General features: G+C 38.1%; 1 protein-coding gene across 6 annotated transcripts in view; it reads right to left on the bottom strand.

Moving 5' to 3' along the window:
* QKI (QKI, KH domain containing RNA binding) overlaps positions 1 to 24,172 on the bottom strand; it is a 121,526-nt gene extending 97,354 nt beyond the window's left edge. For 2 of the 6 annotated variants that reach the window (XM_049654565.1, XM_049654569.1), the window contains exon 1: positions 21,588 to 24,168. In XM_049654565.1, coding sequence (XP_049510522.1) covers positions 21,588 to 21,707 — 120 coding nt within the window. In that variant the 5' untranslated portion in view covers positions 21,708 to 24,168. Of the gene's footprint in view, positions 1 to 21,587 lie in introns of all 6 variants that reach the window. The other 4 variants (XM_049654566.1, XM_049654567.1, XM_049654568.1 and 1 more) reach the window with 4 other exon arrangements.
* Positions 24,173 to 24,449: the final 277 nt, after the last annotated feature.

The following is a 24,449-nucleotide window of genomic DNA, read 5'->3' as shown; positions in this document are numbered from 1 at the left end:
GTCCCTCAAGTTAAATATTTTTAATACTAAGATGAAATAAAGCCTTACAGTACTTATGAATTTCTAGCACAGTTTAAGGGTATAATTACAAGAGCTCATTGTTCAGCAAGGAAGTTTCATATGTATTAACACAAATTATAAATTAGGAACAACATGATCTATGTAAACAGGTGCTATACTAAACTGTCCATCAACATGTCATTTAAACCAGAGTACAGTATATTAAAAAGTTTGACAAACTCTTAGATGCCACCCATGAATACAAATGCCTTCTACAAAACTCTGTAATGTTGGCATTCAGGGAATTGTACATCATGTTAAATAGTAATTGCATTTTTTACAGAGATTCTTGGGAAAAATTCTGCTCTCATTTATCTAACAAGAAAAGTAATACTTTCTCCAAAGCAACTATTTAGAGAGAGTTGTAGTTTTGGGTTGGCTGCCATAACAGCAATGGCCAAATTTGGGTTTCACCCTGTACTATTTCAGTCTTTTTTTAAATGTTTTTTTTAATGTTTATTTACTTTGAGAAAGAGAGAGAGAGAGAGAGAGAGACAGAAAGAAAGAAAGAAAGAAAGAAAGAAAGAAAGAAAGAAAGAAAGAAAGAGAAAGAAAGAAAGAATGCACGCCAGTGGGGGAGGGACAGAGAGAGAGAGAGGGAGACAGAATCTGAAGCAGGCTCCAGGCTCTGAGCTGTTAGCACAGAGCCTGACGCAGGCCTCGAACCCACGAGCTGGGAGATCATGACCTGAGCCAAAGTCAGATGCTTAACTGACTGAGCCACCCAGGCACCCCTTAGGATTTCAGTCTTGAGAGTATATAATATTGTATGCACAATTTTATGTCTGTACCCTTATTTTTTTTTTCATTTCTAACTTTAACTTATACTAGTTTTGACAGGAGCCTTAATAAATAGGACAGTGATAAAGATAACTGTATAAATAATTGCCATCCCTCACTAGAAACTCCCCTAAACACACAGAAACTTCTAGTACAAAGGCCAATGGGAAGCACAGATGGTCTCGGAATACTGGAAAGTAAAATTTCCTCATTCACATGTCAACTGCACGGAAGACAAAAAAAAAAACAAAAACAAACAAACATGAATAGCATCAATTCCACAAAACCCACAGTGGTTTGTATTTATTTATTTAGCCAAATAAGTACCAATTCTTATGTTTACAGCTTCCTACTTTTCTCTTGCATTTGATCCTACTATTAGTAGATCATTACATACAAGTGATATGGAGCATTCACTGCTCTAAGGGCTCAGGAAGCCAAGGCACTTCTTCAATCTTCTGTACTCCTGTGGCTTTTCACGTTCTCTCACTAAGCTGCTCACTAACACTGCCACATCTTACAAGTGAAATACAAAGCAAAGACAGCTGGGAGAAAGCCCCCTTCCATCAGGGCATTTTGATAAACCTTTTCTACCCCAAGTTAAGACTCACAGACTGATCCTGGAAGCACTTAATCTGGCTCTACAAGATCCCCAATTCTGAAATTTGCCTTCATATTGAAATAAAACCCCTTATCCTTTCCTAGTTCCTTGGCGTATAGTACTTCATCTGCCCCTTTCGTCAACATCAACCCGTCGCCACCCATTTTCGCAACGCATCTCCGATTTGAAGAAACTCAAGAACTACACCGTGATTGTTTTAAAAACTCCAAAAGCACATACATCCCAACTGGTACCCAAGCTGCAATACTAACAATCACTAGGAATTTGAAAGTCCCATCAAATAAGCCTCAATTACATAATGGAGAGGACACCACCTAGCAGAGCTGCATCGAGGAGCAGATGTGTGCACAACATGATACATACAAAAGGTTCGATACAAGGTCTGGCGCATAGTGGACGACGAACGGCCTCACCAAGTCCACTACAAACTCACTTTCGGAAACCTCAGGCCCTCAATCAAATACTCAGCTTAGAATGTCCACAGAAGGGGATATGATCCATAGCAAATCTGCCTTACAGAACTCCAGAGAAACTTAATTAACACTCAGACACAGAGCTCTGCAGAAAACCAGAAAGAGAAGATGGAGATGATATGCAGAACAACAACAAACAGGGATCTAACTTGCAGGTTTTTGTAAACTTTGTCTCCAAGAACAGCATGTGGCTACCTTCCTAAAGGTTGACACTTCAGGCGATCACTTCCAACTGAAGCTTGCAGTGGGGGAGCCCAGTTCACGAACATGTAAGCTCCTAACTCCAATGTTCAGTGCTTCGTACTCCAATTAAGAATAGACAAAGCAGGTTCAAAAAAGACTTGAGAAGGCTAACATGAAACAGATAGTACCAAATAAAGCACCAGGACAAGGGAGCACCACCCCTTGAGGGAAAAGACTTTTGGTAAAGAAGATAATATCCAAAGAGAACTCCTTTATTACATAGTCCTAAACTATTTTCTAAAAGGACTGCATACATTCATATTCCCAAAAGAAGAGAAGAAGAATTTTTTTTGATCCATTTCCTCTCTAGCACTTCCTATTACCAATGTTTTTTATTTTAGCCATTCTGGTGCACTTGCTGAGTATCTGAATTAGCATTCTCCTGATTACTAGGAAAGTTTATCTTTTTTTTTTTTTTTTTTATGTTTATCGTCCAATCCTGTGGACAATGCTTTTATTGTCTATACTTTTTTTTTTTTGATGCACACTTGAAGTTTCTAGACTATTTTTCTATTGCGTTTTTTCATTTTATTAATCAATTTCTACTTTGTGGTTACATTTATAGCAAATACCTTTTCCCATCCTGTGGCTTGCCTCCTTGTTCTTTAATGGTGTTGTATAACTAAATTTAACCAGACTGAATTCATTTTAATGTAGCTCAACTGATCAGTCTTCTTTTCATGGTTAGTGAGGTCTTTCCCCATCCTAAGATCATCAAAATATCCTTCTGTATTAACTTTTAGAAGCTTTATTGTTCTTTCACATTTATGCCCACAGTCACCAGGAATTAATGTCTGTGATGGTACAGCTTTTTCTCTTTACCTCACATGGACACCCAATTGTTCTAGCACATTTTATTGAAAAGACTATCCTTTTCCAATTAGTCTATAGTGCCATCATTCTCATAAATAATATCTATATATACCTGGGTCTATTTCTGAGTTCTCTCTTTTATTAATCTATTTGTTTATCCTTGCTTTACTATCGCACTGTATTGGGGCACCCAGGTGGCCCAGTCAATTAAGAATTCGACTCTTGATCTCAGCTCCAGTCCAGTGTTACAAAATTCAAGGCCTGCACTGGACTCCATGCTTGGTGTGGAGCCTACTTAAAAAAAAAAAAAGAAAAGAAAAGAAAAGAAAAGAAAAGAAAAGAAAAGAAAAGAAAAGAAAAGAAAAGAAAATTCATACCGTATTAAAAAAAAAAAACACCAACACTATATTATGTATTGTAACTTTATAATAAATCTTGATACACAGTACAGTCCACCTTGCTCCTAAGAGTATCTAGGCTATTGCCCTTTGTGTTTCCATACAGATTTTATTTATTTTTTAATATGAAATTTATTGTCAAATTGGTTTCCATACAACACCCAGTGCTCATCCCAACAGGTACCCTCCTCAGTACCCCTCACCCACCCTCCCCTCCCTCCCACCCCTCATCAACCCTCAGTTTGTTCTCAGTTTTTAAGTCTCTTGTGTTTTGGCTCCCTCTCTCTCTAACCCTTTTTTTCCCCCCTTCCCCTCCCCCATGGTCTTCTGTTAAGTTTCTCAGGATCCACATAGCAGTGAAAACATATGGTATCTGTCTTTCTCTGTCCATACAGATTTTAAAACCAGTTGGTCAATTTCTGAAATTATACTGGCAATACCTTTGAGATATTATAACAGAGGTGTCAAAATCATGAGCACATTATAATTTCTTCATTCGGTCAAGTCTTCTTGAATTTCTCTCAAGAATATAAGGCTTTTTTTTACTGTGACTTTACTCATTTTTATCAGACTTATTCCTAGATATTTGGGAGTTCAATTTTGCTACTGTATATATTTTTTCATTTTTGTTTCTTATAATATGAACACATACTTGATTTTTCTATATTAAATCTTCTATCCAGTAGCTTTTTTTCTTCATTGTCAATTCTCATCCTTTTTCTGTAGGTACTTTTGGATTCTTCAGACAAACAAACCTATCACCTGCGAACAGTGACTGTTACATACCCTCTCCAACCATATGGCACTGGCCAATACAACTTGAGTTCAAAGCCAAAGAAGAGTCTATCATCCTTTTCTTGTTCCAGATTTCAAAAATAAAGTTTTCAACGGTTCACCATAAAGTCTGAAGAAATCTGCAGACTTTTTGTAGATACACGTCACCAGATTAACAAAATATCCCTCTATTCCCTAGTTTGCTGAAGTTTTTTTTTTTTTTTAATATCTATTTATTTTAAGAAGAGAGAAAGAGCAGGGGGAGGGGCAAAGGAGGAGAGTGAGAGAGAAAGACAGTGAGACAGACGGACAGAATCTTAAGCAGGCTCCACGCTCAGCACAGAGCCCGACGCAGGGCTCCATCCCACAAACCATGAGATCGTGACCTGAGCCGAAATCAAGAGTCAGATGTTCAATGCACTGAGCCACTCAGGCGCCCCATGAAGTTTTGTTTTGTTTTTCTTTTTTCCCATCATGAGCGGATGTTTAAATTTATCACATTTCTTTACCATCTATTGAGACAACCCTATATTTCCCTTTAATTCTGTTAGTGCAGTGGATTATAATCAATTATCAAATGTTAAACAACCTTTACATGCTTAAAATAAACTCAAGTTGATCTTGATGCATTATCCTTCTAATAAGTTGTTAGGTTTAGTTTGCTAGCACTCCGATTTTTTAAAATTTACATCCATAAATGGAATTGGTTTCTAACATTCCCTTCTCATGATATGCTTCGTGGGTTTTGGTATCATCAAGGTTATTCTGGCCTCAAAATGTGTTGCGATGTATTCCTATTCCCTCCTTTTCTACTCTCTGGATGGCCTTGTAGAAGACATGTTATTTATTCCTCAAATATTAAATCAATGGTGAAACAACCTGGGCCTAGTGTTTTTCTCTGAGCAAGGTTTTAAATTATGGATTCAGTTCTTTAATTCAGATTTTCCACCTTTCATATGTCAATTGTGGTAACTTGTATTTACCTCGAAATATGCCCATGTTGTTTAAACTTTCGAATTTACTGACGTAAAGCTTACGTCTAATTTTCTTCTCAATACCTACAGGATCTATCATGACGGCTCCCCTTTCACTCCTGACCGGTTAGCTATGTCTTCCTTCTTACCAATCTTCCAGGCTTTTCAAAAAATAGATCTTTGCTTTCGCTGACTGGGATAGACTGGCTTTAAAAAATGGCCACAGGGGCACCTTGGTGGCTCAGTCAGCTGAACGCCCGACTCTGGCTCAGGTCATGATCTCGCGGTTTAGGAATTCGAGCCCCACAACAGGCTCTCTGCCGTCACCCGACCAGTCAGTGCACAGCCCCCTTCAGATCCTCTGTCCTCCTCTTTCTGCCCCTCCCCTGCTCGTGCTCTCCAAAAAACGAAAGAAATACATTAAATGGCCACAATTACCCTTTAGCCTCTAAAGATATCTAGGCCATCTGCAGTGTAAACTCAGTTCCTCGCACCCCTCGACTCTGGGCTAGCACTGTGACTTGCTTTCCAGTACAACATAGAGGAAAGAATGACATTCACGCTAAAAACCTAAACCTCAGTCTAATGTGCATTTACTCTCTTAGAACACTATTACTCCCACGTAAACAAGCTCAGACTAACCTACAGGAGAAGGAGAATGAAAGACAAGCGACCCTGTCACCACCAGTGTCCCAGCCCATAGCCAGACGACGCGTAGAAGCAGAACTGCCTAGCTGACCTACAGGTGACTACAGACGCAGACCAGAAGAACTGCTCTGAACCCTACCTCAAGGCCCAGCCTGCAGAAGAGAAACAAGGAGGAGCTAAATAAATGACAGTGGCTTTAACATAAGCTGCTGGGGTAGCTTATTACAATGTCACAAGAGCCAACTGATACAAGGACTCTCTTCCTTGGGTGGTTCCTTGTATTTAATTGATTTCTACTCTTGGCTTTATGACCTCCTTCCTTCTACTTCCTCTGGGTTTAATCTGCTGTTTTCTCAGCTTTCTGAAATGGATTCTTAGCTTACTGCACCTTCTTCTTTCCTAACATAGATATATTTTTAAAGCTTTCAAGTAGTCCCCTAAACTGGCTTTAGCCACAACCTAAAGTTTTGATATATAGTATTTCCATTATCATTCAGGTCAAATAGTAGCTACTGAATATTTAAATGTTTTTCTTATCTCAAACATGAGATTTCCTAATTATCTGTTACGGATTTCTAACTTCTACATGATAATCAGAAAACATACTGTGCAGCATGTCAGTCCTGCATTGTTTGTTCAGACTTGGCAGCGTAACATTTGGTCAACTTTTCTAAACATTCCATGGGTGTTCAAAAAAAAAAGGAATTCCTCCATGATTTACTTTTTGTCTATTCCTCCTTGTAGTTCTGTCCATTTTGGTTTTATATGTTTAGAGGCTGTGTTATTTGACATATACAACTTTAAATTATTACAGCCTTTTGTCATTATGAAGTGGCCCTCTATCTCCAATAATACCTTCTGCCACTAAGCCTGATATTCAGAGGTAAAAAATTTTTTCTTGCTTAGTTATTCATAGTGTATCTTTCTTGATCTGATTATTTTCAATCTTTGGTTAGCCTTATATTACACAGGCCTTCTTTACGAAAAGCATCTAGATGAGTTGTTTTTTCACCCCCTCTTGCAAATTCTGGATTTTTACTAACAGCCCATTTACAGTATGTGATTTGTACCTAGCATCTTACTAAGTGCTTCGTACACGCATGACCTCTTTTATATTCCTTTCTATTTTTCCGTCTTCCTTCGGGGTGGGGTGGGGCGGGGCTGAGCAGGGACACAGATGCAAATGAACGTGTTTTCTCATTTTTATTGTTCCTTTCTATTAGCCTCTGTTACATGCTTGTTTACCCCAAACATGCATCACCAAATTATCAAACACTAATGTTACTTTGTACTTTCACCCTTTTCCAATACAACGCAAGGACCCCAGCCTATTTCACTTCACTTATTCCAATCCAGTTTATATGCCATCAGCTGTTTTTCAAAACTTAGGTATACTTTTAAGTCAACAGATTTTCACTCTATACAGATAATATGCATTTATATTCACCCATACATTTACCATTTTCACTGCTCTTTATTCCTTTCTGAAGTATCTTGTTTTCTGAGGATCACTTTTCTCCTTCCTAAAAAACATCCTTACACATTTCCTTTAGTGAGCATCTTCTGGTAGCCTAGCTTCTCAGTGTGTCCTCATCTGAACAGGTCTGATTTTTGGTGGGTACAGAATTCTAGTTCGGCAGTTATTTTCTTTCAACACCTTTAAGATTCTCTGCCTTGTCTCCTTTTCCTGTTATGCTTCTGAAAAATGAGCTACGAGTCTTAACTGTGGCTCCTCTGAAAGTAACATTTTCCCTCTTTTTTCTTTTGCTACTTTTATGATTTCTTCTGCACTAGTTTTCTGAAGTGTTACCACCACATGCCGAGGAATGGTTTTCATTTTATGGTTCAGTTTCATACATCTGTGACTTTATTGCTTTGGTCTGAAAATCTGAAGCCACACTCCTCTCAAACACTGCTTCTATGCCGTTCTTTCCTAAAACCCAATTACATACATTAGACTTTCTCCCTGGTTTTCTTTCATTTATCACACTGTTTTTCTCTCTCTCTGCCTCTTCATGCTGAGTATTTTCTTCTGAGCTACCTTCCAAATTCACTAATTCGATCTTCAAATGCTTCTAATCTTCTGGAAAACCTGTTTAATTCCAGTTAATCTTTTCAGCTTAATTCTTCTTTTACAGTTCCCATTTCTCTGCCATTTTCTCTAACTTGTCCTTGGTCTCCTTCTACATGCTAAGCATGGCTCTTGCAAAGTCTAGGTCTGACAATTCTAATACCAAAGGTCCCTGTGGATTTGTTTTTATCATTTTGATGTTTCCTCATGTTTTGTTAATGCCATCCTACCTTCTTGCGATTGGGTTATTTGCTAGAGTATGCCAGACACTGGACTTACCAAAGGGCTTACAGAAAGAAGGCCTAGAATGATGTTACCTTCTTCCAGAAGGTTATACCAGGAGGCGTATACATCAGCTCCTCCCAGGGACCCACTGTCACTAGCACCATCCAAGATCACTTCTTAAAGCAACTTGATGCTGACGTGCACTGTCTGTGAGAACTTGGGAAGTTCTGGTGCATTTTTACTCCTAGAGCACGTTCCCATCAGCATCCCTCCTCTCCTCTAAGCAAAGACTGAGGATGTGGAGGAGTACGCGCGGATAGATTACAGACCCCAACTCCTGCCCCCAAGGTTGAGCCTCTCAGCTGCCTCCTCCAGATTCCGAAAACACACCCAGTGAGAGGGGTCCGTAAACGCCAGGCTTATAGCCTTAATTATCTGCCCTCAGTCTTGCTGGGACTCTGATGTTTTCAAGCAAATGTTTTTTGTACCGTGTCCTATTTTACTGGAAATGCTCTGAATTACTGGCTCCAAATTTACTGGCTGGTCTGAATTACCCTGTTACCCCGTACAAACAGAGACGTCTATGGCACTGTTAAAGATGTTGCTTTTCATCTAAATAGATCTAGAACTCACAGAACTTCGGGCAGTATGAGGTGAAAATGCATCAGTATGAGGGTCTGAGGACGAGAAACGAGGTGCATACCACAGAAAATCTGTCGACGGGCCTGGCCCTCTCTTCGTTCCTCCTACTCATCTGCCACTTCCTAACTCTACCTGTTTACACAGTGACAGATTCTATAAAACTTCACCCCCTTCAGCCCTTCAAAACAACCTGAACAGAGACACTCTCCCACATTTTGTTTCGTTCGGGTATTTTTCAGTACAACAGAAAATAGGCTTTCATTTTCAAAGTCAACTCAATAAAATATCTGAGGTCTGCTGTGTGGTAAAGAGTGAAAGGTACTAGGGTTGAGGAAAAAGAAGAAAAAGAAGGAAGAGGAGGAGGACAAAAAGAAGCTTGCTGCTCTCGTGAAATCTGGGAAAATGCTGTTGCTCTGTTTGTTACCTTGGCTGCTTTTTAAAAGAAGTGGTCTTACCAGCTCTCCTCTCCCTCAGTGATAGTTGTGCTCTGTACAGATCCTCTCCCAAGGCAACTCATATACTAGACACTCCTTTGGAAAAGAACGTCTAGAAAAATACACCGTAAACGGGAGTAATTTAGCCCTTCAAACAAGGAATCCCTAACGTTTTGGATGCGTGGCCTTCGTCACACTGCCTGGCACACAGTGTGTAACACACCAACACTTAGAAGACCCTTCTCGGCCCATCCTCTTCTACTCGTTTCACCTTTTCTGCCAGAACCACAGTGTTAAGATTACAGAGACTCCTCCCACGACAAAGTAATACAGTTATTATCTAAATAAAAAAAGAGTCTTAAAACCAGTCAAAACCAACACACATGCAAAACAAAATCTTCCTAAGCTGAAAAATGAACCAATCTCTACTGCCCAAGAATCAAGAGACAACAGCTCGAGTGTGCTGAAGTGCACACCACTGGGATTCTAACACCATCGAAACTGTCAAGGTCATCCTTCTCAAAATGCTGTAAGTGGAGAACAAGAAAAAATTAATCATAGCAGCTGCTTTGTCTACTGCAACCAATTTCCGAGTTAATATCGTTTGCCTTGCATTAAAATTCATTCTGTGTTGATTTATCATGCTACTTCTGCAGCTTCATTCAATTAAAACAATGTCACAACACATTCAAAGAAAATCATTTCAAAGAGCCTGAGTTACCTGCAACTTTAAAGGCCAAAAATGGGCAAGAAAGAAGGGAAAAAAGACATTCATTAACCCCACTGTTTTAAGTCTGGACCTTCTCTGTGGCTCACCAATATTTCTGCTAAATGGCATGTTAATTTCTAAAGACGAGGTGACAAACACAGTCTAATGCTATTAGTTGCTCCTCACTTCATTTTAAATAGAAATGCTCAGATTTTTTGCGATGACAAAACAAAGTGTTACGGCAAATCTTTACATTGACCTTTTAAGAAATCTACAATTAGAGAGAAAATCTTCCTGACACGCTATGAAAACAGGTAACTAACAAAACACAGCTTTCCAAAAGCATTTCAGTGAAACACTTCTAGGAGCTGTTAAAGAGTAATTTCTGCTTAAAATTTTGTAAAAACAATTTAAAAAAGAACATGCACTTCTTTGGACTGCTTTTTGCACAAGAGGTTGATAATCTGTTTATAAATATTGTGTCTGGTACTTATAAGGTGATTTTAGTCAGACAACCTTACATTGCATCTCATATGTGACCAAGTAGGCAGACAACACAAGTGAAGATGTGTATTTGTTGAAGTCCTTCACTTAGCAAATAACAAAAAAAGTGTACCAACTCTAATGTAGTCAAGCCTACCTTATGCAAGTGTGTTAAAATGAAAGAAGAGGCATGGTTATTTGGTAGCACAACTGATTTTATTTTAAAATAACAGAATGATAAGTTGTCTGATTTACTGTTCTAGTGATTGGCTCCAGACTTATGGCAGTTAAGGAGAAATTAATAATGCAGATTAAATCAAAAGTGTGCTACAGCACAATGTTCTTCCAGGATTCAAAAACCATTATCCAATCCAGCAAAGAAGTTGCTCTTGTCACGTATGAACAAATGAAGTTTCAACGCGTCTTTTTGATTTTCGTATTCATCTACTCATTAATGCAAATGAGGAAACCAACCAATATTCATGTCAGAACCATATTCATTCATCAATTCAAACCATGGGTTCTGGCCAGAGATACAAAAGTTCAGCGAAAATCAATGACAGCATTGTGTAAAACACACATACACACACATCAAAAACAAAAAAAACAGATTGAATATACCAAGTTGTCTTGTGCTTTTTGGAGACAGAAATGTCTTATCCCTTTTCTACCTTCATATTTATTCTAGATAAGCAAGTAAGTCTCCTTATGCTACACAGTCATTATCACAGGAAGCTTTTTTTATAAAACCTGTCATATATTAGACCTTTATAAACATCTTCTGTTGGTGGCACAATGCTACGCAAGAAGAGTCACTTACACCAGGAGATGTGAAGAGGGGGAGGAGTAACCGGTAATAACCAAAATATGAAACTGTGGCACATAAATTTGTATATCCTAAATTACACGAAATCTTCATCCTTTGAGTGTAAGATATAATTGGGAAAGAAGCTGAAAGCACTCAAAACAAACTCAGGTGACTAAGATGATCGTTTTTCTAGAAGCTAAAATAACAAGTGCTTCGGAAAACAGTATTTTACCAATTGAAATAAAAGTTGAGCAATTTCTGAAGTGTATACGAGTTCCTGTGCTGCATATAACTCTTCGGTAATTTTTTACCATGAGAATGAAAAAAACCACTATATGGTTTCTGTGAACACTTTTAACTGATTTATCCAACAATGTGAATAAATATTAGCTTCTTCTACGTGCTATATACTTCATGAGGCACTATAGGTTTAAAAGCAAAACAAGGACCAGGTACTACTTTCTGACTCCATGAGATGATCTGCACGAGACACGTCCATCACTGGATACCATGTGATAAGGGCTGTGCGGGGTGGGTGCACTGTGCTCTGAAATCCTCACTTTGGAGAGGACAACTGTCTCTAGGAATCAGAACACAAAATCACAGAAGGAAGAACACTTGAGCTCAACAGTATGTGTTGAGGAGGATTTGATATGTTTTGTGGGAAGGAAAAAGAGAAAGGCGTTACAGGGAAGAAAAATTAAAAGCACCTGCCACTTTTTATAGAACAGTGAATTATGTGTCTAAACATAAGGGTAACAGCAAAAATAAAGGTTTAAAAAGTAGTTAGGGACTTTTTTAAGGGCCTCCTGTAAAAGAGTTTGGACTTTACACTGTCAAAACTACTGTCTTGTTGGCTTTCACTGCCTTCATATTCTGATTTTAATTGGTTAAGTAATGCTTGTTTTCCAAAGCGCTCGTTCTTTAGCTTCTAGAAAAATAATCCTGAGATTCAAGATAAATTCCAAATGACAAAATCAGTGACGTCACAGAAACAAAACAAATGTTATTTCCACCTTCCATTTCAACACGGAAGTTATTAACATGAGCACAATGACGATGCCATTCAACATTTCTCAGGTATTGAACACGCTGAGGTATGTTTTATTCGGAGTGTTCTGGTGTGAGGGCGCTTCTATGCTTAGCACTTCACGTGCATTAAGTCACTTAATCCTCATAACACTTTTGAAAGACAGCTACCATGTCATCAATATTTAATCCGTGAGAGGTTACAAAAGTAGTCCCAATCCTACACCTAGATTAAACACAGAATTTTGACACTTAACTCGTATAATGCCTCTCTTCTAATATACCCTAAACCACACCAGAAACCCATATTTAGTTTTCTCCTCCCTGTGTTTGGTATGAAGTTTACAAAAACTCTCTTCAGATTCAAGTTTACTTTTAGAGTCCAAATTGTGTTTTTATCATTTCTTCTCCACTTATCCCAAAACATGCCATCACTCTACTACTGTTACATCACCACACCCTACCCTTCCGGTATCTTCATCTATCTTTTACCCATTGGGATCACAGCTTTAACAATCATCGTATACATCCTTTTACCTTTTTACCACTGAACCTTTTATGTGAATGAAAATCTTGATGTGATCATTACTCAATCCACGTATTTCAATGAAAACTATGTATAACTTTAAAAAGGAGAGAAAGAAAAGAATATGATGATTTGAGTCAAAACTGAGCTTACAAGGGTCACTTCAAACCCTGAAGATGAGTCTACAAGATTAAATATGTAGTTCTGACCATGGATTATGAATACTATCTAAGGCTCTTTGATTTTTAACTTTTGCTGCATAAATATTATCACCTCACACACGATTTGAAAATTATTAATTCCTCTCTTAAAGTGAGCTTTTTTTTTTCCTTAGCGCAGAGTTTATTAGTCAAATGTGATAACTTTTATACCACCTTGGTTCAATGTTCCTACACTGTGGAGAACAATGAAGTTTACAGAGGCTTTTAATTACTCTTTTCTGTTAACAGAGTACGTTTTTCATCTGTTACTCTTGGTTCCTCTACAATATTGTTACAAAATCTTCTCCTGTGTTCTCTACTTTAAATGAATAGTACCACTACCAGAGCCCTCTCTCATTCTTAGCCTCCATATATAATAGACTAAGAAATCTTAAAGGTTTTCATTATTTAACCTGTCCCCTATTCTTTATTTCAACTTCGCTGCCTCAGTTCGGGCCCTTGTTACCGTATAACAGTACTGTGAGGGCAAGGGTTACATCTTTTCTTGGATCTGGTGCCTAGCACTTGGCCACACACAGTTCTGGAATAAAAGAATGATGCCAAAATTGTACTGTTTTATACTGAGGTCTTTTCAGCCTTCGTGTTTCTAATTACGTTACAATTTTAGGTTTCTCCTTTGTTTTAATCTGTTAAAATTGCAAATGTATACTGCTTTCATACAATGTCATACATAAAAAGGCAAGAAACGAATATCAAAGCAATCATTGTCCTCTAACCCCAAAGAATACAACAGAGATACATTTTTTTTTAAAGCTCAATCAATTCCTTATCAAATAATAAAGAAAAACTTATCACACCAATATGAAGCATGCAGATGGTCAAGTTCATGCTAGGGATATTGTTTTTGGACTGGGGACAAACAGTGTTCTATGGTAGGTGAGAACCAGATTTCAGGAAGTGCCTAATTTAACTACAAACTGTTTTAAAGGCAAGAATTTATTAAGACATGTAATGCTTTCCCAATGAAATAATTTAGTGAATTTAGTTCCAAGGCTAGTTGTTGAAAAATTTTGACTGCAATGTTCCTAGAGTAAAGGCAGGTTCCATCAAAAACTACAGTTTTCAGCTCAAATTCAAACCAAAAGAAAGTATAAATAGGAGTTCATTCACTCATAAAATAAATTTAGGTCATCTACTATACCCAGGCACTAAGATGGGTGGTCAAGCTTAAGTGGTACAATCTTCAACTACCCCCAGAGCCCATTTTGTTTGCCAGTTTTGGAGGCAAGAGGGTAAGGATCAGGAAGATTGTTACCACGTCACTCAGTACCAGGGGACAACGCTCCCTCCCTCAAGATGGGCCAAAAGATCAGTATCTCGAATTTTCCTTTAATATGTAACAAATACCTCAATGTTCAAGGAATATGAATAGCTCTGAGAATCAGATTTCTCTCCAATTTTTGTATTATACTCCTTTGGTTATTTCAGGGACAAGATCAGAGATATATGGAGGTTAGATATCAGTGATTAGGTATGCAACTGATTGATAAATCCCTCAGAACAGTAATTTTAACAGATCAGATCCTAACATACTTTTTGGATGAGATAAATCATAGACAAAACTTTGTACCTCACCTGAAAACATTTCTTGCAAGTAATACTCCCCTAAAAATAAACTCTGTTTTCTAATCTGTTCTTCTGAACACTAATTCCTTTTAAATATTAAAATGCATCACTTACAAAATAAAGCATTAGCATTTTAAGACTCTGAAAAGGCTTGTTCTTTTTATAATTGTTAAACTTTGAGAAAACATGAGCTAAACAAAAATGTATTGTTCTCAGACTATCTTGAAATCCTTTTTGGAATAACTTCTATTAACATACCAACATATTTAATGTATCTCGGACCATAAAGACCCTATTAAATATCTCATACGGAGCAGGTCTTAATATGCCCTTATATAGTGAAATAAAAGGGAAATTTCCAAACCAACACCAAAAAGACAAAAGTCACGAAATTAACCCTCACTAAATTTATCTGTTTCAAGTTCACGGGGCGCCTGGGTGGCTCACTCCATTAAGTGTCCAACTCTTGGGTCTTGGCTCAGGTCGTGATCTCACGACTCATGGGTTTGAGCCCTGCGTCGAGCTCTGCACTGACAGCACAGCACGGAGCCTGCTTGGGATCCTCTCTCTCTCTCCCCCCCCCCCCCCCCCCCCATTTGTGCGTGCGTGCGCCCACTCTCTCTCAAAATAAATAAATAAATAAATAAATAAATAAATAAATAAATAAATAAAGTTCAAAGTCAACAGTAACAGTTTCTCTGCCTAGAACTTAAAGATATGCTCAATATCGTCAAATGGCACTGCCAAATTCAAATCTCCAAGAGATTAATATCGAATCTGAAACACTTCACAACTGCACTCAGTGAAAGCATATGCCAACCTTCCCGAAAATCAACACTCTGTCTTCAGACAGATCTTACTTTTAATGTATTATATTTTCACCAATAATTAAGATCCAATCCAGGCAAAAACTGGGCCTTAACCTGGGTACTGAAAAAGGAGACTTTACAGATGATTACATTTTGATTTAATGTCCATTAAACAATGGACATTTCTAAGAACAAAGGTGAAAGTCGTTTACGTGAAGACTCTTGGTTAATTCTTTCACCACAATAAGGAAGCCACAACAGTCCGAAGCTCAAAGGCCTAACGAAAGATAGCAGACTGCACTGCCCCCGCGTCTCCTCATGATCCATCCCAAACAGATGCTAGCTCAACATCCAATATGCAGGAGACAATCTTGCGAAATGGGAGAAAAGCAATAACCCTATACTCTATACTAGATCAGAAGCTATGGCTAGCCGCGTTATATCTGTGAGCTCAGGGAACTGAACTGAAGGGACTTGAGACTCTTGGTCCACCATGAGCAGATGACTGTTACGAGACTACAGGATGTGATAAGTAATTATAAAGCTACAATATTAATTACGGTTGCCAGGCTGGGATCTTTGTTGGGAAAAATATTTGAAAATGCATTTATCCATTTTACAAACCTTTGACAATTCTCATCATGACAGCCTATACCCATGACCCACCTTTCAAAGCTACCAACATTCAAAACTAAAACCCATTGTAAAAACGTCAGAAAATCAGAGTTATGTTCATATTAAATATCTAGAGAACACCTCACTACCATTTCACATCATGTCCCGAACAAAGTTTGGCAACCTAATCTGTTCACATATATACTAGAACGACTAAGATCCCTAACAGCTAGACCTTGACATTTGAAACTTATCTACCACTGTGGCAGATCCTATAAAACAATTTCTCACAACTCAAAACTGAATAACTAGGTAAATTTAATGACAGAATTATTACTGACTCATTGAAACATAACATCTTTTACTTGTGTCAATCGTTAACTTCATTCACATACTGCTTTATAAAATCTCCATGGATTCAAACAAGTCCTTAATAACTCAATCAGCCAAATTACCAGTTTGATGGCCTATGTATAACTGTAATCTTCATTCATGTCTGTCACTTTATGAATGTATGATAAACTGAAACAGTCTTAAATATTTAATGCAATATATTCTATCTTTCATTCAAGACTGTGGGCTCGTTCAAGGATGGGAATTTTTTTTTTATGTTCACAATCAGAAGAACCGTATCGAGCGCTCTATCATATGCCATATATTTGTTACCTTTATTCTGCCAAACAATTTTAGGAGGGGACATTATAATTTAATGGACGAGGAAACAGATTCTAAAAAATTAACGTGTGCTCAAAGCCAATGGGATAGTCTGGATGATTTGTCAGCAAATATCTAGTCCAGTCCCCTTCTCACTGAGTTGATAATGCAGTTTCTTAACCTCAGTGCTACAGACACTCGGGGTAGGATAATCATTTGTTGTGGAAGGGCTGCCCTGTTCATTGTAAAATGTTCAGCAACATTCCTGGCATTTACCTGCTAGATGCCACTAACTAATACCCCTTCCCCTGTAGTTCTGCCAGACCCAAATATCTCCAGATATTGCCAAATATCCAAGAGGGGCAAAATCACCCATCGTTGACAATCACGGAGCTAATGGAATGTTAGCAGATGGGAGCAGAGGCCTTACCCGTGCCGAGGCAATCAGGCTTGGCTCTGGCACTCCGGTGACCTGCCACGAGAAGAGCATGCTCCGAGTAGCTGCTGCCCCTTTGGGCTGAGCCCAGCAAGAACACAAAGATCTAAACCCACCTGCAGCTGGTCTAGGTCAAGTTCGGCTAAGCCCAATCAACAAAATCTCAGCCCCCATACAGCAAAGGCTAAAGAGCACAAAAACCAATGCTTGTTATTTTAAGCCAGTAAGGTTTAGAATAGCTTCCTTTGGAGCATTATTATGGCAATTGCTGACAAATACAGCCAGTAAGGGAGTAAAGCCAAGATTCAACACTGAGGCCTGTCTGGCTCAAAACCCCACTACTAAACAACTATGTCAAAGAGTTTTCTCAACGAATTAATATCCCTACCTCCAGGATGTGTTTGGAATACAGCAGAGATGCAATATAAGTCTGCTTTGTTAATAACTGTAAGTATTAATAAATATCAATTTTGAAAAAAATCTCAGTTCATTTTCAATATGCTACTCATATTACCTTCCCCTTCCCACATCATTAAGCCACTGATTCAGAAACGCTACAAGGAACATTATACCACACTATTTCATTTCTCAAACACTAAATCTGAAACTTTCTTCTCCTATCAGTCCCAGAGCTATACAGAACCAAGTCCAAAACAATACCTCCAAATTAACACGTACTTCTATAAAATAAGTTGCTACGTGCAAATGCAAAGGCCAAGTTTAAAATAAAAGCTTAGTAGTGTTTGAAAGAGTGCAGCCTTCACAAGGTTATGAACAAGTATCTGTGGTACATCTACCATTGACCAGACACTATTCGAACCAGCAAGAAGACAAAAAGAGACACTATGCCCACCCTCACAGATCCTGCATTCTGGTTAACGCTTCTATAGTATTACGGCATTTTTCAAGTGCTTTTCATGTATTAACTCACTTACAACTCCTCATAAACCTGTGAGACTTACTATCTCCTTAGAGATGAGAAAATGGAAAACCATAAATGACAAATAACCTGCCCAAAGTTACAAAGTAAGCTGGCAGAACCAGCCTGCAGTCTGGGTCTGAATCCATCCTTCCCACTACTATGTCACATGCCCCTTCAAAGTTTTAATAATTTGTGAGTCAAATAGGATGAATTCACTCACAAAATCAAGCTTAGACACAAACGGGAAGGGTGGAAGAGAAGCATAATTCATGATCTCTAAGATACACTAAGTGAAAAAATGCCAGAATAAGAATGCATATTTGTTTCACCGTGGCCAATATCAAACTCGCAATTCTGAAATAAATCTTTTCCCTTACTGCCAAAATCTGACACATTCCCTTGTTTTACTTTAATACTTTTTTTTTTTTTCAAAAGCTGACATAAAGTTCCTAATATAGGTCATAAAACAGTTGCTACTCATTTGGTACAGATTAATAACCTCAAAGAAAAAAATTCTTAAATTTTTATGACAAGTTTAATTATCTTAATTCTTGTAACAGGATTCTTACATGAAACAGAACTTAAATTCTTATAACAGAAAATTAAAATTAGGGTATTACAAACTTATCTGGAGAACCAGCATGGTTTTATATCCGTTTCTCTCCTCTCGTGAATTGTAACCGAATTTCTCACTTAAAAAGCATGGTTAAAATAGAAACTTTGGGGTGCCAAGAGGCATCTGCAACGCACACACACAGCTGCCTGTCTGATATGCCCAGTCCTGGATGTGTAGCTTCAAAGTCAACAGCTCTCCATCAGAGCCTCCGCCTCCCCAGAGGGCTCCTGCCTCAGTCTTTCCACCGCAGGCACTGACGGCTCTATTACTCCAACTGCTCAAAACATTCAAGCTCGACCTGACTTCTTCCCCTCATGCTCGATACCCAATCTACCAGAGCAAGTGTTACTGGCTCTAAATAGCGGGATCCAAGAATCTCTAAGTCCTTTGGTTCAAGCTCCTCTTCTGCCCCCTAGCCGTGTCCCTGTTGCCACCACTGCCCCAGCAGCCAGAACGAATCGTTAAAACCCAGCTAACTAGCTCACATCACTCCTTGGCTCAAAACCTGTGACCCAGAACGGTGTCTGAAATCCCTGCTGGGTCCCACAGCCCCTACAGGACACGGCCCCTCTGCTAACTCTCTAACCTTGCATCTGACCACACTTCCCAGGCACACTCATGCCTGTCACCGTACTTGCTGTTCGCTCTGCCTGGCATGTTCTTCCCCCAGATAATTTCCATGCCTTCCTCCCCATCACTTGGTTCACATCTCTGCATTCCCTCCATCTGAGAATAGATACTTTTACTATAAGTACATAGTCACCAGTTAGAGGCTTAGCTCAACTTATTTGCTGCCATAGCACTGACTGCACCTAAAGTAAACATTCATTTGTTGGCTGTGTGTCTCTGGACTGCAATGTCTGCTCCGCAAGAGCAGAGGCACTGTGTAATTCACCACAGTACTTGCTTCCTGGAACAACGCTTGGCAAACGAACCACCTGTTAGCTCGGCTTATTCTGATGATAAACAAGTAAGAGCAGTGCCCCTCAAACTTCACCATGCGTCAGAATCATCTACAGGGCTTGGAAGGCAAATGGCTGAGTCTTGCCCCTGGAGTTTCTGATTCAGCTAGACTGGGATGGGGCTTGAGCGTTTACAAGTTCCCAGAAGGTAGGGGTACGATAGTCCTGGGAACCCCATTTTGAGGACCTAAACAATATTTTGCTGCAAGACACCTGTCAGCAACAGGATTTGACCATGGCAGTGAATCCCAACTGGCAGAAGAAAGAAGTAGAGTGAAAAGATACCTCCAGACCCACACTATAAAATATATCCCTTCTGACTTAGAGGATTGTATGATACAAGTCTTAAATAATGCAATATAAATATCCCTTCATTGCACAGGATTTTTTCTTTTCCAGAAGAATGGGGACCAGGCAGATCAAGGTTATAGTCTCTAACAAGGTCTTATGATCTTACATATTCTATGTTAATGACTAGTGTTGAAACTTTATCCTTTCGAGTTTAAACAATGAGATGAGAAGGCTGATATGCTTTAGGAGATACTGAAACACCAAACAGCAGTAGACTCGAATTGGGACAGCTGCCCAAATCACAACTTCCTATCTCTAGGAATCATTCCAGTCCTCAAGTGCGGGACCCGAGAGACCATGTCTAGGTTATGTTATGTAACCTCCCATCCCCACTCATGGCAGATTGGTCCAAAACACATTTTCTCTCCTAAGAACCTGAAGTTTGAAGATAAAGTCTGGGAGGCACTGAAGCCAAATTATGTTAAGAGCAAAGAGAAAGTCCAAATTCCTGATGCTGAGCTTCTCAAAGCTGCACCACACTTGCTCTCTTTCTCAAAAATAAATAAAATATTTAAAAAAAAAAAAAAAAGAAAGAAAGAAAGAAAGAAATGCAACTTGTGAAATGTCAAAGCTTCTTTCCATTAATCCAACTTAAGGCATTTACTTTCCATCTTCCGACTAGTATACTGTCCATATAATCAATGAGTCTTAGAGTGTACATCACATTTTGACCTTATAATACCAACTCCTTGCAGAATAGCTCTCTGAAACCTAGCAAAATACCACCAAATCGCCTTTTTATTCAATAGCTGGAGCCAATTTGTATAAATACTATGTATATAGGGAGTACGTGGTAAACAACAAAAACACAGGTTCTTGTTTTAAGTACCTTGTTTTCTGTTGGGGGAAAAATAAATTTAAAAATATCAGATAGTAAATGCCACTGCAGAAAAATAAAAAGACTTACGTGAAACAACGAGTACTAACCAGATTGCTTTTAGAGAAAATGGTGAGGGGAGTGCTCTCTGAAGTAACACTTAAACTAAAATCTTAAATCAGTGTACAGCTAACCTAAAGGTACTTAGGCTGAGAATACACCTGACTTGTTCTAGCAGCCAATGTGACTACACTGTATTGAGGAAGAGGACAAATCACTTAAGATGAAGTCAGAGAGAAGAACCATATGACGTACGTAGGGCTCTGTAACAAACACGAAGAGTTTGGAGCTAAATACAAATTAAGTGGTACAGGACAAAGACGCTACTTGCTACAAGATGTTTATGGAGTGTAGCTGAGCAAGAAACAAGAATGAAAAAGACAAAACACAAGAAAAAAATTATCAGGAGCGCTTGTCATACAAATTTTAGATCTGAGAGGAACCTCAGCTGTCACACAGTCCAACCTCTCATTTTACTGAAAGGACGGCGTGGCCCAGGCTGCGGCTTCTCTGCAATCGGGTTAAAGATGAGCAGAGAACTGTATTCGGTGCTCTCTGTGACGTTAAGGCCAAAGCTGTTTCCGTATCTCTGGCCTTAATTTGGAATCTAAAACCAAGTCTTTACCGTGTGCATTTTCAAAAGTGACTTAATAACAGCACTTAAATGAAAACGTTATTTTAAAAATGTTTTTAAACTGCCCACGCCAAATTATTCACACCTCTAGTCCCTCACAGGGCATTTTTTTTTTTTCAGCAGCTGACAATGCTTATTTACCACCAGCTATATCCCTTCCCAAAGTATGTGAAGCAGAAAAAAAAATGAATAAAACAACAAAATATACTTACATCTGGATATTCTTTTACAGGCACATAAAGTTTCTCTTGTAACTGAACAATAGGTCCCACAGCGTCAGGCAATTCTGCACTCCTTTTCTCTGTACTGCCATTTAATGTGTCATTGTACATGTCTTTCCGTACTCTGCTAATTTCTGTTAAAAGTAAAAATTTTAAATGTGTTAGACAAAAAAATATTCTTGCTAGTCCAGGAAAAAAAAAAATTAAAAAAAGAAGGTAGGGAGGGGTTTCATTGATAAGGTGTTAAAGAGTAAAGAACTGTTAACCTATTCTATCATTTCCTGGATTAAGTCTATGTTTAACAGTACTATAGCTTTAATTAATTGTTACCAGGAATCAAATTTGTATCAACGAAATAATATATTTTATTTAAATTAACTTCGGAGCCCACGCTCTTAACCACTATGAGATAAACCTGTTATTTTACCTAATTTCTCCATACCTAAATGAGGCCATTCATTCCAAATGAGAACTTTAGTCAAATAAGAATGTCTATCACACAAAACTAATACCAAAGGCTCTTTTATACTTCAGAACTAATCCGTCTGAATGAGATTTAAACTGGACTACTTCCTTAGCTATTTTAGGTATCTGGATAAACACACGTCCAGTAGATAACACAGATTTTAAGTTCAGAAGTCTAGATTGATACACAAATGTTAGTTAAGGCTATAGGAATAGAAGAGATGTCTTAGAGAGGATATAGGGAGAAGAAAGGACCGAATCCTAGGAAAAGCAACATTTAAGGAGTAAAGAAGAGAGATCCAAACCAAGAACTGGAGGTGAATAGAAGTAAGAAGAGAGGTGTCAAAGAAGCTGAAGAATAACAGAACCAAGGACAAGGTGATCAATAGTGTCAAATGCCACAAAAACATAGTAATAAGGTAAAGAGCAAAATAGGGTACTTTGAATTTGACCACTAAGCCACTGGTGATCAGAGAAGTTTCAAGGAAAAGATGGTTAAAAGAGATCAAACTACATTGCATTAATGACTGAAATATAAGAAAGAAAGCAGAAATACCTAGGGTCAATGACTTTAAAAAGAGTTTGGGAGACAGTGCGAGGGAACGCGTGCACGCAAGCACAAGCACGTGCACACAAGTGGGGGAGGGGCAGAGAGAGAATCCCAAGCAGGCTCTGCACTGTCAGCCGAGAGCCCAATGCAGGGCTTGAACCCACAAACTGTAAGATCATGACCTGAGACAAAAATCAAGAGTCAGACACTTAACCGACCAAGCCAACCAGACACCCTGGTCAATGACCTTTTAAAAAGTTCCCAGACATAAATATATTTCTTATAAGAAAAAGTGTAAGAAATCTACTTAAATGAATCAAGACTTGAACAAAGAAATCAATTCTTTCAAGAATTCTTCATTAAGTTTCCAAGACGACGTGTTAGAGGACAGGCCCTGCCCATCGGAACATACCGTCTAATAAGGGTTGTCACTACTAAATTAGCTGGATGCCTCTATAAATGTCTCTCCATGCTACAGAAAGGGGGGAAAAGGCTTGTGTCCATTACAATTTAAAGGTAAAATGGGCTTTATTTTTATAATGTATTTTGTATACCTTCCAAACATGGAATTTCAATCTGTTGCGATTAAGGAACTATGAAATATGAATGTACAACACTTTAATTTTCATAACTAGTTATTTATATCTCTTTGTTAAATAAAACCCACCATACCAAAAAGGCATGATCAAAGGTGTTCTTACCCGGTTATATAGTCTTAAATCAGTGAAAATACTGTATTACAATACATTTTCTGCTTCAATGATGGCAACATTCATTTTATAACCATCTTATCTCTGAGGTAACAATTTGCTTGTCAAAGCTTACCAAATGTGCGTCTCTGAATAGCAAATGAAATTTTTTAAAAATCAAAAGAATGCACCTTGGATTTAACTACATTATAAAACCAAGACTTCACTCTGTAAGTTCTTTTTGTGTATTTCTATTATAATAATGAATCTTTCCTACTAAACATGTCCAGTATCAAACTAGTGTTGACTTTATATCAGCATGCAACAGCAATTCTCCAATCAAGTTTTCAACCACTAAGTAATAATTTAAACATAAATGTTTACATAATTACATAATTACAGCAAGTAATTAACCAAAGGACATTAGGGAAATTCAATTAAAAGTGTGCATATATCCTTTAGTCCAGGTCTCTATATAAAAGCACTTTCAATATTAATTTGTTACATTTAAATTTCCTCTTCAGAAACTGCCGAATTCTTGTTACGATGGTAGTAACACTGATATAAAAATCCTGACAACAGCATAAAAGAAAACTATAGATAAAATGTGCTTACAAATATAAATATAAACATCCTAAATGAATAGGGGAGCATATTAAATAAATAATGCACCAAGGAAGTGGAATTTATACCATGAATACAAGAAGAATTCAATATTAAAATCCTATAACCATAGTAATACAAAAGACTAAAAAAGAAAACAACATTAATTCCAGGTAAACAAATTTATCAAACTTAGATAAACCAAGAGAATCAATTATAAGAAAATTCACATAAAATGATTAAATTAAAAATACATAAAGATACAATAATCACTGATCACATCTCCAATTAGATGATAAAATGGAAGAAGAATACATTTGCCATTTAAATTGAATTTCTTTTTTTTTTTTTTTTTTTTTTTTTTTTTTTTTTTTGGGACAGAGAGAGACAGAGCATGAACGGGGGAGGGGCAGAGAGAGAGGGAGACACAGAATCGGAAACAGGCTCCAGGCTCCGAGCCGTCAGCCCAGAGCCTGACGCGGGGCTCGAACTCACGGACCGCGAGATCGTGACCTGGCTGAAGTCGGACGCTCAACCGACTGCGCC

Source organism: Panthera uncia (assembly GCF_023721935.1).
Source record: "Panthera uncia isolate 11264 chromosome B2 unlocalized genomic scaffold, Puncia_PCG_1.0 HiC_scaffold_24, whole genome shotgun sequence".
NCBI lineage: Eukaryota > Metazoa > Chordata > Mammalia > Carnivora > Felidae > Panthera > Panthera uncia.
The sequence above is the reverse complement of the archived record's forward strand: the minus strand, read 5'-3'. Positions and strand labels throughout refer to the sequence as shown.